This window comes from Carettochelys insculpta, chromosome 3 (assembly GCF_033958435.1).
Source record: "Carettochelys insculpta isolate YL-2023 chromosome 3, ASM3395843v1, whole genome shotgun sequence".
Lineage (NCBI taxonomy): Eukaryota > Metazoa > Chordata > Testudines > Carettochelyidae > Carettochelys > Carettochelys insculpta.
Window position 1 is genome coordinate 47,512,661 of NC_134139.1, and position 18,008 is coordinate 47,530,668.

The window sequence follows — 18,008 nt, forward strand, 5'->3', positions numbered from 1 at the left end:
TTCAATTTGATCTCACACAGATTCGCCCTCCGGGTACTCAGTCTGAGTTTACCACTGGCACAAGAAACCTTAATTTCTATTACTTTAATCTGTTAAATGTTACACACCACTCTATTTGTCAAAACCCGCTTCTCAGAATTTCTGTTGGATGCGTTGAAGAGTTTTGCGGCTCTGTCTATGCAGGTCCTAAGGATTCCAGAATCTTTCTTACTTGTCATACTTCTTTCTAGGTATGACAAGAAATGATCTTACCACAATCCACACAAACCATGGCATAGTTTGAATGCGTGTAGAGTATTGAAGACTTACCTTAAGTCTACCAAATTAAGAAAGTCATATTCCTTGTTTTCACCAGAAGTGTCAAAGACTTCTGGCCAGAGAGAGCTTGAATGCCTGTTTGAATTACGTGAAACATCAGTTACACATATTCCTGAAGGAAACAGAATTTAAATTACTAAATTTCTAGCCAGAGCATGAATAGAAGGATCTTTTGCTTCAACAAAGGAATTTGTTATGCCAACAAGATGTCCTCTATCAATACTTTCATTAAATGGTGTAAGGTAGATTTCATATTCTCTGCAGAGGCATTCTTCTGCAAGAAGGTGTTGTATGCTATTACTGAAGTGTAACTTGCCCTTCAGGCATTTACTTGCTGGTGGAGAATTCTTTATCTCATTCTTGGGGTTTGTATCGGTTCCTCTGAAATTAATTTCACTGTTTGCTACATCCCACACACATAACAGATCTGTGGGGAAGACTGGGCTTCAGGAGGAAAATTTATTTTATAATAATTTCCTTTCTTCTAGCAGTATTTCCCTTAATTCCATCTCCATGCTATGAGTTCAGTAGCTGTAGTAAAGGAACAAAATTTATTTTTATGCGTACAAATTTATAGGCCGAATGAGCCCTATTGTATGTAGATCACAAGCTGACAATAAGGCTATTGTTTCTTATCAGTGTCTGGAGGAGTTAGAGAGTCCAAGCTGTCCGGAGAGCAGCTGATCAGCCAAGTAACTCCTCTGAAGCCCAAGGAGCTGCCCCCAGCCAAGCTGCATGGAATGCATTTTATAAGCCTGCATCTTATATTCTCTTCAGAGCCAGGGGGCAGGGAGAGCCACTGATGCTGGGGTGTTGCCTTGCCCCCACCTGCATATCTGGTCTCCACTGAGTTAGGATGGGGCTCAGGAGTAGTATGTTTGTGTTGGTGCTTCTGGGTTGGGAATGGGTGCTGTGGGTTTTGCCGTTCAGGCTCCTGAGTGCTCCACTTAAAGACGCAGCACACTGAAACACACTCAGATACATTCCCTCAACACATGCACGCATTTCCTCAACACATACACACACACCCTTAACACACACTCCATATTTCTCACTCTCTCTCTTTCTCTCATACACACATATGCTAAGACTCTCACCACCCAGCACACTCTTTCTTACACATGCACATGCACACCCTGCACATGCACCGAAGAATACATGCACTCCCCCCCCCCAACACACACAGACATGCACACTGAAACACAGATACATTCTCTTCACATTCTCTCTCAAACTAGGATGACCATATCTCCCTATTCCAAATATGGGACAAGGAGATATTGGGGAGAGGGGTGGCTCCTCCTGGTCCCCCTGAGCCTTGGGGAGCTGGGTAGTGGGTGGCAGCTAGTGGTGCACCCCCAGCTTCCCTGAGCCTTGCGGAGCTGCGAAGGAGGTGGCAGCTGCCAGTGCTCATCACGGCTTCCCCAAACTCCCAGCCAGGAAGCAGGTGGCAGCCGCTCCCCCTAAGGTCCCAACCTACCCTTAACCTTGCAGGGCCCCCTGCTGGCTCCCTCTTCCTGTGTATGGAAAGCATGTCAGTATGTGCTCTCTGGCCAGCAGCTGTGCCTGTGCACGCTGGTGAGGGAAAAGGTCAGCCAGTGGGGAGAGGGGGCAAATATAGGGCAATTGGCCCCTTTTTAAAAATAAGTTGGGATGCCTTTCTGGTGCCCGAAATATGGGGCTGTCCCACCCCGTATGGGACAGATGGTCACACTATCTCAAACACACACATTCACACTCACAGATGTTGTTGTTACTACTTGGTACTTCCTGTTTAAATGCACAAGGGACATATAATCTGTAGTTTTATTCCTTTAGAGTTCATTAAGGATTACAGTATTGTTATTTTAGTTTTTTGACTAATCTGTGCATTTTATAATATTTCTGTTACGCATAAATTTAATTCTTTGACTAGTGAGTTCCAAAATGCCTAGCCTACCTTGGCAGTAGTAATGATCATCATTGCTTTTATTACCATATTGTGTTTTGCCATTTATTATTTCTAGTGGTACCACATAATAGTATCCTTCTAGAATATAATTTTCTTGTACTCACCTTTGCAATGTCAATTTAAAAATATTAGCTAAAGACATATTTTAGACACTGTGCAGATGTGTATTAACTTCTGTTCAAAACTTACATATAAATTTAAAATATGGCTTTAATTAGTATTTGGATATTTTTTCGTTCTTTATATGTGGGACTTAGACAGTGTTCCTGTCAGCTATTTCTAAATTACCTGCAATAAAAGTCTTGTTTTCAAGTTAAAGTTGCATCACACCCTCCTCCAGCAAAATCTAAAATTGTGCTGCTTGTGAGAACTGGCTGCCCAGGCCGTATTTACTTTTTGCTGTGGGAAGGCAGTGTGGCCTGGAGGTGATGGGAGTTGCAGAACCATTAACACCAGGAGTCAAGGGGACACCCATTGGAGCTAAGGGTGTCAAAATATAAGTTCTCCCAGATTGCCATTTTCCCTAAGGCTGGCCCTGACAGCTTTGGTTAATCAGTTGTGTCCTTCCCACATCCGCTTATCACTTTAAGGAAGATTTGGCAGGGGTTGTGTCCTAAAAACGGAATAATCTGAGACTACTGGATAAAGTTTTTAAAACTTTCTCCAATATCCTTTTCACTTCATTCTTTTCTTCTAGTATTTGAACTTCAGTAGTTAATACGTGTCAGGGAAGCTGTAAGTGACAAAAAATCTAATAGTTTGTCAATTCACAGAGTAGTACAGAAAACATCAGCATAATTACATTAATAATTCAATATGTTTATTTTAGCTATCCTTTGATTAAAATAATTTTTATAAAGTCAATAGTTTACTTAGCAATTTTGAAAATGTCTTTTAAAAATTTATTACAGGCTGTTTTGCTCACAGGAGAACAGGGAACTGCAAAAACTGTAATGATTAAAAGTTATTTGAAAAAATACGATCCTGAAGAACATTTGTCAAAATGTTTAAATTTTTCCTCTGCCACAGAACCATTTATGTTCCAGGTAAAATTATAAATCTTACACAGCACCAGTGTATTTTTGCCTATATAAATATTTAAAATGTACTTTACAGTTCTGGTGATAAAGGCTGGATTTATTACTGTATAATTTTAGTACAGTAAACCCTTGAAAAGCACCATTTAGAGTTGCACTTAACTCGCATTAACCTGAGTTAAGCACAACTCAAAATCCCAGCCCCATGCAACATGGTTCAACCCTCCTGCCCAGCCCTTCTCACCACCCACACACAGCTCCAGTTCACACACCAACCCGGTGCCTGGCTCTGGCTCACCACTCCTCACACATGGCTCCAGCTCAACCCCCTGCCCCGGTTCAAACCCCCCACATGTGGCTCCGGTTCAAACCCCCCACATGTGGCTCCAGTTTAACCCCCTCTCTCTGGTTCAACACAGCCATGGTTCAAACTCCCCATGTGTGGCCCTGGTTCAACCCCCCCACCCACCAGTTCAAACCCCCTGTGGCCCAGCTCACCACCCCCGTACGTGACTCTAGCTCAACCCTCCCACACTGATTCAGTCACTGCCCCCCCACCGCGCACAGCTCCTGCTCAACTACACTTCCTGCATCCTCAACCCACGGCTGGGCTTGACCCTACCCATCCCCCCAAACCCTAGGATTTAATTTCAAAAGGAGCTCCAGGTGTTCCTGCTGCTTCTCGGGCTGCAGAAAGTGCATTTGGCTGGGAAAAAATGCCATCCACTGACTTACGTGAAATTTGAGTTATGCGAGGGTGCATGGGAACTCAACCTTCATGTAAATCAAGGCACTACTACATGTCATAACAAATTTTTTTACCAATCATTGTTTCCACTCAAATTTTTCATTAACCTCTTATGCACACTCATTGCACAACTATTTTAACTCCTTTATATTTAAAAAATTGCAGTCCACATTGCAGCACACATCCCAGAAATTCCTGCATATAGACCTGCTAATATATACATATCCCTGCTTCTGTAATTCCCACACCAGTGCATCTGACAAAGTAGTTTTTACCAATAAAAGCTTATACCCAAGTAAATCTGATAGTCTTTAAGATGCCACAGGACTCCTCAATATTCCTCTACATAGAAATCTTTTGGGGAGAAAATTGTAAATGGGTTCCCAAATAATTCCCTAAATTTAAATGTCTGTGCTTTATATGGAGATATTTCTGCTTATTATTCTACTCTAAATAATAATTAAAATTTAGGTTTATTCTTTTTCATCTTACTTTAATGATTCATTACTCTCAGCTGCCCATTAGTGAATTTGAGGGGAGAAATTTTGCACCAAAACTGAAAATCTCTTAGGGCTTGTCTACACTTGTCCCCAACTTCGAAGGGGGCATGTTAATCAGGGCGATGGGAGATTACTAATGAAATGCTGCAGTGCATATTCAGCACTTCATTAGGCTAATTCTGAGTAAAGGCACTTTGAAGTGCCCATGGCTACACGCATGACAGCACTTGGAAGTTTGACACTTTGAAGTTTCTGCGGGGGGAGAATTAGTCTAATGAAGTGCTGCATATTCACCATAGCACTTCATTATTAATCTCCCATCACCCTGATTAACATGCCCCCTTCGAAGTTGGGGGCAAGTGTAAACAAGCCCTTGGTTGATTATTTTCTTTCTGTTAGCAGTTCCTTTCTGAAGTCTACCCACCCTAGTTAATGACCAAAATATGATTCAAAACAAATTGTTTTTTTTTTTTCATAAGGAGAGCCTTCAAAACACCTAATAGATAAGTAATATAATTTTAGTTTATTTCTTAATGCTAATAATCAATTGTTAGGAGTCTTCTTAACAGCTTTTGAAGAATTCTTCTGGTGGCGTGAGATGAGGTGATTTAGTCCCGCATCCCCCAGGAATAATTCCAGATTACCTTTGAATTCTGTTGTGGGTGGGACAACCTATTTGTGAAGAATGAGAAGAGAAATTATCAAACAAGAAATGTTCCATTATCTCAAGGCAACAGCAACATTTTTTTTTAAAAAAAAAACCCTTTCAAAATATAAATATACAGTGTTTTAAAAATATGCTGGCATTGTGAATACTAAAGAAGAACTTTTTCTTTTTCTTCAGAGAACAATCGAGAGTTATGTGGACAAACGCATGGGAAGTACTTATGGACCCCCAGGAGGGAGAAAGATGACCGTGTTTATTGATGATATTAATATGCCAATAATTAATGAATGGGGAGATCAGGTATAGAAGTAAACATCATATAAGAAGATAAGACTAAAATATATTCTATAATATTTGAAATATTTTTGTCAATGTGTCAGGTTCTATCAGTCAGATTTTTTTCTCATATGCAGTAAACATTTATTCCTCTTTACAGTGTAATATTTTTATTAACTAGTAAATCATAGAAAAAACATATAATTATGGTGTACTTATTAAACAAATATGAGGGGGCTCAGAATAGGTATTCTGAATATACATCTTGGACTAGGTTATATTTCATATATTAGCCTCAACTTTGTCATATTTTAGAAGCTTTAATAAAAGCAGTATAATCTCCAAAGCAGCATGATATTCAGATATTCAGCCTGACATTAATTTGGGAGGACCAGTTGCTTGTAGACTATAAATTTCTGCAAAAGAGTTCTGTCATATTTGTGGAAAAGCCATATGGTAACTTGTGTGCAGACAAACTACAGTGAACTTTTTCATGTCCAGCATTTGATCACCTGGAACTCTGGCATTTTAATCATAAGTAAATTTTAGTTATGTTTTCCAGAAGTACAGCATAGTGAAAGCAAATACAAATAAATACAGCAAATACAGTGTAAATTTACAGTGCACAATACTACTGTTGTTGGTAAATAAAGTGCTCTGCATACACTTTTGTTTGTTTCTTAATATCTGATCTTGTTTTTCTTTAGTGTTATGCATTGCTAGGTATACCTGTTTATTATCCAGAATATTTGACTATCCAGCAACCTCCTGGTCCTGGGGCTGCCAGATATGAAAGAGTTTACTGTATTGCTCCTAGAGTTATTTCAAATAAGAATATTCCATTTCGTATTTTGCAATATATTGTACTCTTTTTATTCCACTGGGCTTAATCAAAGCCAGTTCACACTACAGACATGAAGTGGCATTACATAGATGTGGAAAGTAGACAATACATGGGTTTTCCTTGAAAACAGCACATAAGTAAGATTCATAGCCACACATGACTCCACCTAAATAAGCAAGGGGAGTTCCCATGACATAGGTATATAAATATTGCCTTATGAAAACATAGAGGCTTAGGAGACTCAGCTACTGAGGGGATTTAAGACACTCTGATTTCCCAAAGTCACCAATAACCCACTGAACTGATAGTTTTCCTCATCAGTAATTAAGGTAGAAATTATGCTTGGGAATATTGAATATATTCACCTAATAATTTCCTTCTATTAATCTTTTCGCTAGACCAGCTCATCAATAGGGAAGACCAACTGATATAAATATTAGCTTTAAGATCTTTTGTGTGGGGGTACATGCAGATAATTTTACTATTACTAATTATATTATGGTAGACCTAGGTCTGCAGACAAGCCTGGATCCACTTACTAAGCATGATACATTCATGTTGTTAGAAACTGTCTTTACCCAATTATCTTACAATCTAAATAAGCAAGATAAGCAAATATTGGCAAAAAGGTAGTAGTAGTAGTAGTATTTTCCCTCATTTTCAACTTGGAAGCAGAGCCATGGAGAGATTAAGTGATTTGCCCAAGGCCACACAAAAAATTCTCAGCAGAATTAGAAACTGCATCAAACTCCTCTAAGTGCCAGTTCAGTGTCTTAAACCCAAGACAGTGCTTTATGTGTTCAAAGTGAGTAAGTGTGTGTATTATTGTTTAGTAATATCTTAAAAGTGTGGGGAAAAAATTATGGTGGTTTGCCATGTAGGTAATGCCTTTATAAGTGATCTTGAAAGTCTTAGCAGTGCTGTGGTCTATGTCTACAGAGGTGAAAAACAAATTTCTCTAAGGATTAGAGGAGAGATTGCAAGAAAAAATGAATTTAGAAGATACACATTTTCCATTTTCTCCTTTTGAAATGATAATTAATATTTGTTTAACAAACTCATAGGTAACAAATGAAATAGTTCGTCAGATGATGGAGATGGAAGGAATGTACAGTCTGGATAAACCTGGAGACTTCACTACAATTGTTGATGTGCAGTTAGTAGCAGCTATGATACACCCTGGAGGAGGCCGTAATGATATCCCACAGCGTTTAAAAAGGCAGTTTACTGTGTTTAATTGCACATTGCCATCCAATGCATCTATAGACAAAATTTTTGGTATTATTTTTTGTTATTTTGATTTATTATACTGTAGAATAATACATATAAAGTTATAAACTTGAGTCCTCATTGTCCTCTTACATGAATTTAGATCAAGAGTAACTCCAGTGAAATAATTGAAGTTACGCTAGTGTAAAATTGTGCAAGTGTGGTGGCAGGGAATCAGGCCTTGCATTTGTTGCTTTATTTCTGAAATTTGAGGGTGAATATAGCACACATGAAAATGGGGGGATTATTTTCATTGTCTGCAGTTAAGAATTTTGAAGACAGGTATTGCTCACACTTAACATATAGCCAACATATTCCAGTGCTGCCCTGTAATACCTCTTGCTGATCAAGTTCTAAGCCCTCTTAACTTTGTCAATGCACTACTGTCCTGATCTGCAGTACCTGCTGCCATTTAATTCTAGACTTTTCTCAGTTTGATACTGCCAGTGACTAGAATGAGACAGATTCATTTGATTTGTGACCTAAAGGTGAATTAACAATTCTTCTGATTTTAAATATGCAGTAAATCTTTTTAAAGGTTTTCAGTTCTTCTTTGACTGTCCCTGTGAGTGGTCCACCTTTAGGTGTGTCAACACTACTGAACCCACTGGCCATAGATTTGTAGGTAGCAGTGTCCCTTCTTTGGCTATCCACACATGCAGGGCACAGGCACAAGATGCCTGTAGCACTTACAGTGCATGCGTAGACAGCCAACTCCTCAGTTCTTCTCTGATCGCCATCCACTTTGCTTGCAACAGCAGTCCCTCACCTCATTCCCCTGGGGGAAAAAAAGAGAAAAATTATCAAATCAAAAGGATAATTTACACATCAATGAACAACTAAACACATGGAAGAGGAGACAACAGAAAGAAGCCGCAGATGTGGTTTCTCCCAAGCGGGTCCAGCATGGCTTTGCTTCATAGTGCAGCTGCTCTAGTCAATTTCACTGTGCCCAGCTGGCTGAGTTTTAAAGGTGTTCTGCTTGTTGCTTGTCAATTTCAGTCACAGACTGAAGCAACTACTCAAAGATCAAGCAGAAACTTTCCCAAGTGGCTCCAGATGCTTTCAGCAGCTCTGTTCCACAGCACGGCCAGGATAGGCAGTTTCACTCATGTTAAGCTTGCGGGGTTTTTGCAAAGTTCTCTGCTTGTGGGCTTTCAGTCTTGATTTCTGACAGCTACTCTCTATGCATACAGTATCTAGGTCAGCACCCCAACATGGACAGCTGCCCACACTATAGGAAACTGACTAAACAGTCCAGGAGAGTGCGACAAAAATAGATCCCAATCTGACAGATTGGACCTATACCTATCTCTAGAACTGGAAGGGATTTTCAGAGGTCATCAAGCCCACTCCCCAGCAAGGCCAAGCACCATCCCTAACAATTTTTTTTTAATCTATTTGCTCCAGATCCCTAAACGGCCCCCTCAGGGTCTGAGCTCACAGTGCTGGGTTTAGCAAGCCAATGCTCAAACCACCCAGGTATCACTTTCACACCAATAGACTCTCACACCAACGGACTGCAACAACTCCCCACCTAGGCATAGCTCCGGGGGTAGAGATCTCTGACAGGGCTTTGATGATCACAAGCCCTAGAAATAAGATGAAAACCCTGGAGCTAGCAAACCTCTCACACCCTGAGTCTGTCTCCCATCACTGAAATTGACAAGCTCCAAGCACTGCACTGCTGCCCTCCCTCAGGTTAAGGGGGCAGCCTCAAGTGCTTTGCTGAAAAGGTGACAGGAGGAGAGGGCTCACTCATCTTCACACAAGACAGTGTGGCTCTTTGATACAGCCACCACCCTGGTACTGCAGAGCAAGCGGGAAATGAAGTAGGTACAGCCTGCTGCTACTAGCAATACACCAGTGCTGGCAACTGCTGAAAATGACAAACCAGCATTGTAGAAGCACAGAAAAGCAGTTAGCATGGCTATAGCCGCTCCTGGCCTTGGTACCAGGAGCACAGGGGGTCCTGGTACCTCTGCCACCTCCATCATTTATGCTGGAGTATATTACCACAGGGGAGCTCTCTGTCACCTCGGTAATGAGCACCCTGCTGCTTAGTGAAGGCTTTTTATATGGCTCCAGGCTTTCCTGTTCACTTGGGCTTTGCATTCAGCACCTTCTCACCCAGATGATGAAACAACAGAGTGCGCACCAGCTTCAGCTGTGAGTGCTGGCAAGCCAACAGTGGCAAAATGTACACCAGCTTCTGCTCAGAGTACACCAGTGCTGTCAGCTGGGAGCTTAACATGGCTACAGCCACTTTGGTATTCCAAGCACCAACAGCATGGGAGCTCTAATACCGATGCCCCTCTGCCATTTATATTGCAATAGGCCACCACAGGGGAGCTATCTGCCACCTCAGTAGCAGGCACCCCTCTGCTTAGCGAAGGCTCTTTACACATCTCAAGGATTTCACATTCCGCTGTTTGAACCTGTGATTACGCAAGACTTTCTGACTCAAGTGATGCCATATCTCCTCAGAGAACTGGGAGAAGATTATCATTAAAGCCAGTGTAATTGCAACAGTGGTAACAGCAGTGTGTGCCATCACCCATGTCAACCGGCTGGCCATACAGGATTTATGGGTGGCTTCTTGTCACCAGCTCCTTCTCCAGGTGTTACCTTATCCTCACATAGACCTTGACTGCCCAGTATTCAGGCACTGGACAGGCTGGAGTTTCAGAGTTTGAGGACTATGGTGCTTACAGTAGAGGAGATGGTTACCTGAATTCTCCAATCCCATCACAATTCTTTCTCTCATTGTCCTCCAGAGGCTCAACAATACCACCACTCATCCCTTTCTCGGGTATTGACCCCAAAATTTTCAGGCCCCATTCAGGAGGTTCTCAGACAGGCTCAAACTATCCCTCTTGACCCCAAGGGATACACATCACAAGCTGTCCAATATCTTACACTTGTCCACTCAGAACAGAGTGGCAATATTAATTTCATATAATCACAGATGCATCCTTACTAGGCTGGGGAGCTTATATGGACAAGCTTTCCATTCAGGGCTGATGGTCCCCATAGGAACATCTACTTTGTGTCAATTTATTAGAACTCAGAGCAGTTCTCACAGCTTGCCAACACTTTCAACAATAAATCCACAGTATCAGAGTTAAGATTCTGACAGACAATGTGACGACAATGTACTACATCAATCACCAGGGTGGGGCATGCTCCTGCTCCTTCTGTGCAGAGGCAATCCAACTTTGGAACTGGTGCATTTGGAATGACATCACACTTGTGGTATCTTAAATACCTGGTCTCAACAATGTTCCTGTGAATTGGTTGAGCAGATACTTTGCACCAGATCATGAATGGGAACTCCTCAATGGAGTTGTCCAATCTCTGTTTTGATGCTGGGGAACATCCCTCATCGACCTTTCCATGACCTGACACAGCAAGAAATGTTGTTGTTATTGTTCCAGGGCAGGATTGCGACACAATTCACTAGGTGATGCATTCTTAGTGACTTTGAAGAGCCCTCTTTTCTATGCCTTTGCCCCCACCAAACTCATTCTGAGTCCTTCACAAGGTCAAGGCAGATGGGGCCACGATGATGCTAGTGGCCCCCTCATGGGCTTGATAGCATTGGTTTCCCCTTCTGCAGCAAATGTCATTTTACCCTCTCTATCCTCTGTCCCTTCTAACTGAGAATCAAGGAACCTTGCAGCATTCTCAAATATGCATGCCATACCTTATAGCGTGGTTCCTAGTTGATTCGATGATTCTGAACTTCTCTGCTCCACACAGGTCAGAGAAATTCTGAAGTACAGTAGGCAGTAGAATACCAGAACTACTTACCTCTCCAAGTGGTGTAGATTTGCTGTCTGGTCCTCAACACAGCACATGGAGCCACCTACATCCCCTCTTCACGCTGTCCTAGACTACACAGTAAACTTAAAAGACTCGGGCTTGGCACCAACCACTTTGAGAGTGCACTTTGTGGCAATTACAGCCTTCAGATGAGATATAGAAGGTTTCTTAGTGTTTCCCAACCAATTACTAAAAGATTTCTCAAGGGGCTAACAAATATGTAACCCCCATGAAGGCCAGCCCCTCTCTCAGTGGAGCCTGGACTTAATACTCTGGGTGCTGATGGGGCCACCATTTAAACCTTTGGCTACTACCTTTTTGCAACTACTGACCATAAAGGTGGTTTTCCTTATGTCTATTACGTCCATCTGTAGAGTAAGTGAAATAGCAGCTCTCATGGTGGTGACCCCACACACAGTCTTCACCAAGGATGGAGTGACTCTAAGGCATCACTCAGCCTTATCCCTAAAGTTTATAGTGAATTTCATGTCAGTGAACCAATCAGCTTGCCTGCCTTCTATCCCAAGCCACATTCATCACTGCAAGAAGTATCACTACATACCTTAGACCTCCATAGAGCACTCACCTTTTATATAGACAGGACTAAAGCGTTCCAGAAAACAGACTGGCTCCTGGTTTCAATTGCTGAGCGCTCCAGAGGCAAGCCGTAATCATCTCAATAGATGGCTAACATCATTACTGCGAACATTGCCCTGTGCTACTCTTCCAGCTGCATACCTCTTCTGATATAACAAAGGGCTCATTCCATAAGAGCAGTGGTGGCTTCGATGGCTTTTCTTAACGGAGTTCCCTTTAGAGACATTTGCAGAGTGGCTACTTGGACATCGCATGACACCTTTGTGAGGCACTACACGGATCCAGAACCAATGGGCTATGGACACCTTATTGGCCTTAGCAGTCCTCTCAACATGGATTACACGATGACTCCTTTTCCGTCCTCCTGTTTGATGGGGAACTGCTTGGCCGTCACCTACAGTGGAGAACCCACAGGGATATCACTTGAAGAAGAAAGTGGAGTTACTCATGTTGATGCAGTAACTGTCATTCTTCAAGATGTGTGTCCCTGTGGGTGCTCCACTACCCACCCTCCTTCCCACTGTAGAGTCCGTCTTGTTAGTTTGTTTTTCAGATTCCAGAGCAGTTGCAAGGAACTGGTTAAAGCCGCACCACGCATGTGGTCAAAAGAACACAAACAGAATGATGCAGTGACCATACATGCGTGGACCCACTGCATACAGCTCTGCAGAGTCTCTGATCTGTGGTGCCAGAACAAGCCAAGCACCTTCTGTGGAGTACCCATGGGGATACACATCTCGAAGAATGCCAGCTCCCAGCCCTGGGAACCCCAGGTTTTCAACTTGTGCTAAATTCATGTTAATGCAAGTTAAGCACAAGTCAAAATTGCGCATATCAGGGGTTTATTGTAAAGTGACTCTGCCAATCAATGCAGCCATCATGTATCCTGCTCAGGTCTTCTATGAGAACTGACAAGAGATATTACATTCCAGCCAAAGGAGCAGAATTTTTTTTCACCCATCCAGCCTCTAATTCCCTAGTAGCTGAGTAGGTACACCATAGAGACAACCAAACACAACTGAAGTCCATTCCATGTGACAAGGACTGGAAGGGCCTGGACAGCTTTGAAAGAAAACCCTCTTCATCAGCTTTCCTTCATTTCTGCATTGTGAGCTTTTCCACGCTTTTAGTGAAATACACAGACAACATGTGTCACAAAATGAATCCTTTATTGACCATCTCCCGGAAGATGCCCAGGAGCAATATAAGACAAAGATCACTGAAGACAACCTTATAGCAAAGACTGTGTTACAGGCTTCCCTAGATTCAGCAGACATAACAGCTTGATCCTTGACCACAGCCATAGTGATGTATTGCATTTCTTGGTTCCATTTTTCCAGCTTCCCTAAAGAAGTATAAACACAGTTGAGGATCTCCCCTTTGAGGGATAAAAAATATATGCAGACTCCACTGACACATCCCTCCATACACTCCAGGACTCTTGTGCCACATTAAATACTCTAGGTCTGTATATACCCCAACCAAAAAAAAAAGGCAAGAATATTATTAAAACCATCATACAAAACCCCCCAAGTAACAGCAAGCCAGTACCTCTACCTATTAGGACTCATCTCAGCCACCACATTCATAGTCAAACATGCACAACTACACATGCATTGCCTATAGGGATAGTTCCAGGGCTCATACAAGCCCTACAAACATTCACTACACAAACAATTGAACGTGCCTTCCAGAATCAAGTGTTCCTTTCAATGGTGGCTGCAACCAATGAATGTTTGGGTAAGAATTCCCTTTCACCAATAAACCTCGTCACTCAGAATAACCACAGATGCATCTCTTGAGTGGTGGGGAACCAACATGTCAGAGCACACAATTCAGGGACAATGGACAATAGCGGAATCCTGTTTATGCATGGAAGTACTAAAGCTCCGAGCAGTAAGACAAGCATGCAAACAGTTTCTCTCTACTGTGCCACAAAACTGTCAAGATTTTCACAGAGAACATGGCACATACTATATAAACAGCCAGGTCAGAGCACAGTGCTATCCTTTATGCATGGAAGCCATACATCTATAGCAATGATGCACAGCCAATCCAAATAGACATTTCTGCAACATACCTCCCAGGGAAGCAGAATACTATTGCAGACCACCTTAGCAGACAATTCTACCAAAACCACAAGTGGGAACTAGATTCCTAAATACTAATACTCATATTCCACCAATGGGGATTCCCAACTGTACATCTATTCGTGACAACTGACAACACCAAATACCCAACATACTGTTTTTGTGCGGGTCTGGGAAAGGAACCTCTGGGGACACCTTTACCATCAAATGGGATATTCCTTTCCTGTATGAATTCACCCCCGTACCACTCATCCATATAGTACTGTACAAAATCATACAAGACAGAGCACAAGCCTTATTAACAGCACCCAGATAGCTCAGACAAACCTCTGTTCCATACCTAACCCAGTTATCTGTAGTCCCTCCTTTTTACCTCTTCTGCAAATTCTTCATCTCCTCATCCAGGACACAGGCAGACTTTTTCAACCACATGTTGTAGTCCTCCAACTCAGAATTTGGCTCTTCCAGTGCTAGCAGGACTAGAGTTGCAATGTTTTGAGGAAGTCAAAAGAATCCTGATTACCAGCTGCAAACCCATAAGACATAAAACCAGAAATGGCGTCACTTCCACAACAGGTGTATAACTCAGGCCCTTTTACCTTTATCAAACCCATTACCTAGAATTTTGGATTATATTCTGAACGTCAAGCAATAAGGTCTTACTAATAGCTCCATAAACTTGCACTTAGTGGCTGTCTCCATGAGGCACCATGCAATTGAGGGATATACCACATTTGCACATACAACTACCAAGTGTTTCTTGAAGGGGCTGAATAAATAACAGTTTTCCACTGTATAAACAGCACACCCCAATGTGGGACCTTAATATGATACTGCACATGCTGACAGGCAAACCATTCGAGCCTCTAGCCATGTGCTCCCTATTACATCTCTAAATGAAGGTATACTTCCTCATTCCAATCACTACAGCCAGAAGAGTTGGGGAAATAGTTGTCTTCATGGCAGACACTCCCTATATATTGTTTCAGGAAGATAAAGTCATCTTAAGACACCATCCCAAATTCCTCAGGAAAGCAGTCTCACCTTTTTACTTGACTCAACCAATTTACTTATCTGTATTCTTCTTGAAGCCTCACACAGACACCAGACTCAAAGCTCTTTACTCCCTTGAATTTATTGAGCTCTCACCTTTTACTTAGAACAAAGATCTTTAGGAAATCCCCATGTCTATTTTTGTTTACTACTGAAGGAACCAAAGGCAAAGCAATGTCTAAACAGCTACTTTCTAAATAGATCTTTGCGTGCATACAACTATGCTATGAACTGAGCAATATCCCTGCTCCCCAAATGGTTCACACACACTCCACCAGAGCCATTTCTGCACCACGGTCTTTTCTCAATAACATTCTCATTATGGACATTTGCAGTGCAGCAACATGCCAATCAATTAATACATTCATAAAACACTACACAATAGAGCAACATTCCTCAGCAGACACATACTTTAGACAATCTGCAATAACACAATCATATAGATCATGAAGCCCCACCTTCCACAACAAGATGCTGCTCCATAGTCACCTAATGTGGACCACCCACAAGGACACTTCTCAAAGAAGAAGAGAAGGTTACTCACCTTGTGCAGTAACTGAGGTTCTTTGTGATGGTTGTCCCTGTGAGTTCTTCACAACCATCCCTCCTCCCTTCCAACTTCTTGTCTACTCTAATCCCCAGGGTGTTTTTTCTGCACAACTGCTGCCTAGCCAGTCAGTCCCCAGCCTGTAGTAGTGCATGGAATTCTTACATCCTAAGTGTAGGGTTGCATACTTGTCCTTCTTGAACCTTGTCAAACTTCTTTTGACTCAATCCACTAATTTGTCAAGGTAGCTCTGGACCCTATCACTATCCTCCAACATATTTACCTGTCCCTCCAAGCTTAGTGTCATCTACAAACTTTCTGAGGATGCAAAAGCAATCTATCATGCAGATCACTAATGAAGACGTTGAACAAAAATGATTCCAGGACTGAATCCTGTGTTACTCTGCTTGATATGTGTTGCCAGCTAGACATTGAGCTATTGATTACTACTCTTTGAGCCTGATGATCTACATAGTTTTCTATCCACTTTAGTGCATCCATCCAGGCCATACTACTTTAATTTGCTGGCAAGAATGCTATAGAAGACTGTATCAAAAGCTTTGAAAAATTATCATATATCACATCCACCACTTTTGCCATGTCCACAGAGCTAGTTATCTTTATATCTTTCAAAGATAATGGCCAATGGCTCTGCAATCACATCAACAAGTTTTCTCAGCACCTTCAGATACACAAGTCCATCAAGCTAGATCTAATGTATGTCCAGTCCCTGGAGTACAAATTGTTTCCCTCTTATGATGTGGTTATTTAGTTTAATGATGGGTACCTGAAGTGCCTTTTTTGTGTTGGAGATTGTGTTATCCCTAGTAGATGATCACTCTGTTTCTCTTTCGCCAAGAGAACATGTAAGGTGAGAGATGCCTTTCTTAAACTTTTTTTCTGGATTTCTCAATGAGGTGCTCCTCAGAACCAGAGTAAAAAGGGCCTATCGGGCCTGAACAGGCTTCCTTGACTAGTGCATCTGTGACTTGCAGCTCAACTCCAAGCTCCTTGGCTCCTTCCTCAAAGAAATAGTCATTCACTTGGCTGGTAGGGCAGCTATGTCCTCCTTTATCCAATCATCTGAAATGGGTAGGATAAAACATTTGTTTCCGGAGAGAGAAGAGGCCTAAGTTACCCCTCCTGAGACCTAATAAAAGGAGTCATAGATCTCTTCTGGCTACTCAGTCATATGGTGTTTCATGGCCCAGACTGGGCTCACAGTGATCAGGGAAGCTCCAGCCTGCCTGCAGCAGACCTGGTCCTTGGTGGGCCTGGCCCTGAAGTGCCCTAGGTGGGGGGCACTTGAGCCCAACCAGAGCTGCCTTGGTTCACAGTGGCCTGGAGTGTGTCATGGACAGGGAAACTACAACCAAGTCAGAGTATACCCTGTCCACGGTGGACATGCCACTCCAGCCTAGCTCCCTCCCCCGTTTAATTATTTAACCAGTTAAACTTAACGTTTAACCAGATACACAGGATTTTACTTTAAAACAAAAAGGCAGTCCAGTAGCACTTTAAAGACTGGACTGCCTTTTTGTTATGATAGAATATAGACTAATACGGTTATCTCTGTGTTAGGATTTTACATTGCTACTGGTGACAGCAGCCTTTACACTTGGGTGGAAAGTTCACCTAGGCTACTTACAGACCTGGGGTTCTGGATGCCTGTTGATACTCACCTTCACATAAACTTTCTGAAACTTAGAGGTATTTGTCCAGAGTTCACAACATTTCTTCCTGTGGTGTATAGACTAACAGTCCAAGTAATGACAGGCAACACAAGGTTTTATGTCAATGGACAGGGAAAAGCACATTAATTCCTCCCCCACTGAACACATTTTATACAAGTAAGATTGCACTACCAGGCTTGCAGAATATTCTAATGGACTAGCTCAGCAGGCAATTTGCAAATGGTCTATTAAAGACTATTCCCACTGAGCAGCTTTGCAGGTAGGGATACCTAACAGTTGACCTATTAGATGCAGATTGCAAAAAGAAATACCAGTATGAGTCCAGGCTTCCTGTTGGATGCTTACTCATTTCATGGTCTCTGTTTATCCACTAATTGCTTGTCTACCACTCCTATAAATACTTAGAGTCCCAAGGAAATTCAGGCAGAATTCAGCAAGTGATTCTGCAGGCCCCAGCTTGGTCTAGGCAGTTTTGCCTTATGGAACTGATTATTCTGTTAACTCACACTTACTTACTATTGTCTGTCTTACCTAATATTATTTGATCTCCCAGAAAAAGGATCAGAGACTATACCCATATCTTCATCTGACA

General features: G+C 42.1%; 1 protein-coding gene across 1 annotated transcript in view; it reads left to right on the forward strand.

Moving 5' to 3' along the window:
- The window catches only part of DNAH8 (dynein axonemal heavy chain 8), a 548,480-nt gene that overhangs the window by 367,155 nt on the left and 163,317 nt on the right, over positions 1-18,008 (forward strand). Inside the window, exons 55-57 of the mRNA XM_074989796.1 lie at positions 3,181-3,315; positions 5,399-5,521; positions 7,406-7,619. Coding sequence (XP_074845897.1) covers positions 3,181-3,315; positions 5,399-5,521; positions 7,406-7,619 — 472 coding nt within the window. The remainder of the gene's footprint in view (positions 1-3,180; positions 3,316-5,398; positions 5,522-7,405; positions 7,620-18,008) is intronic.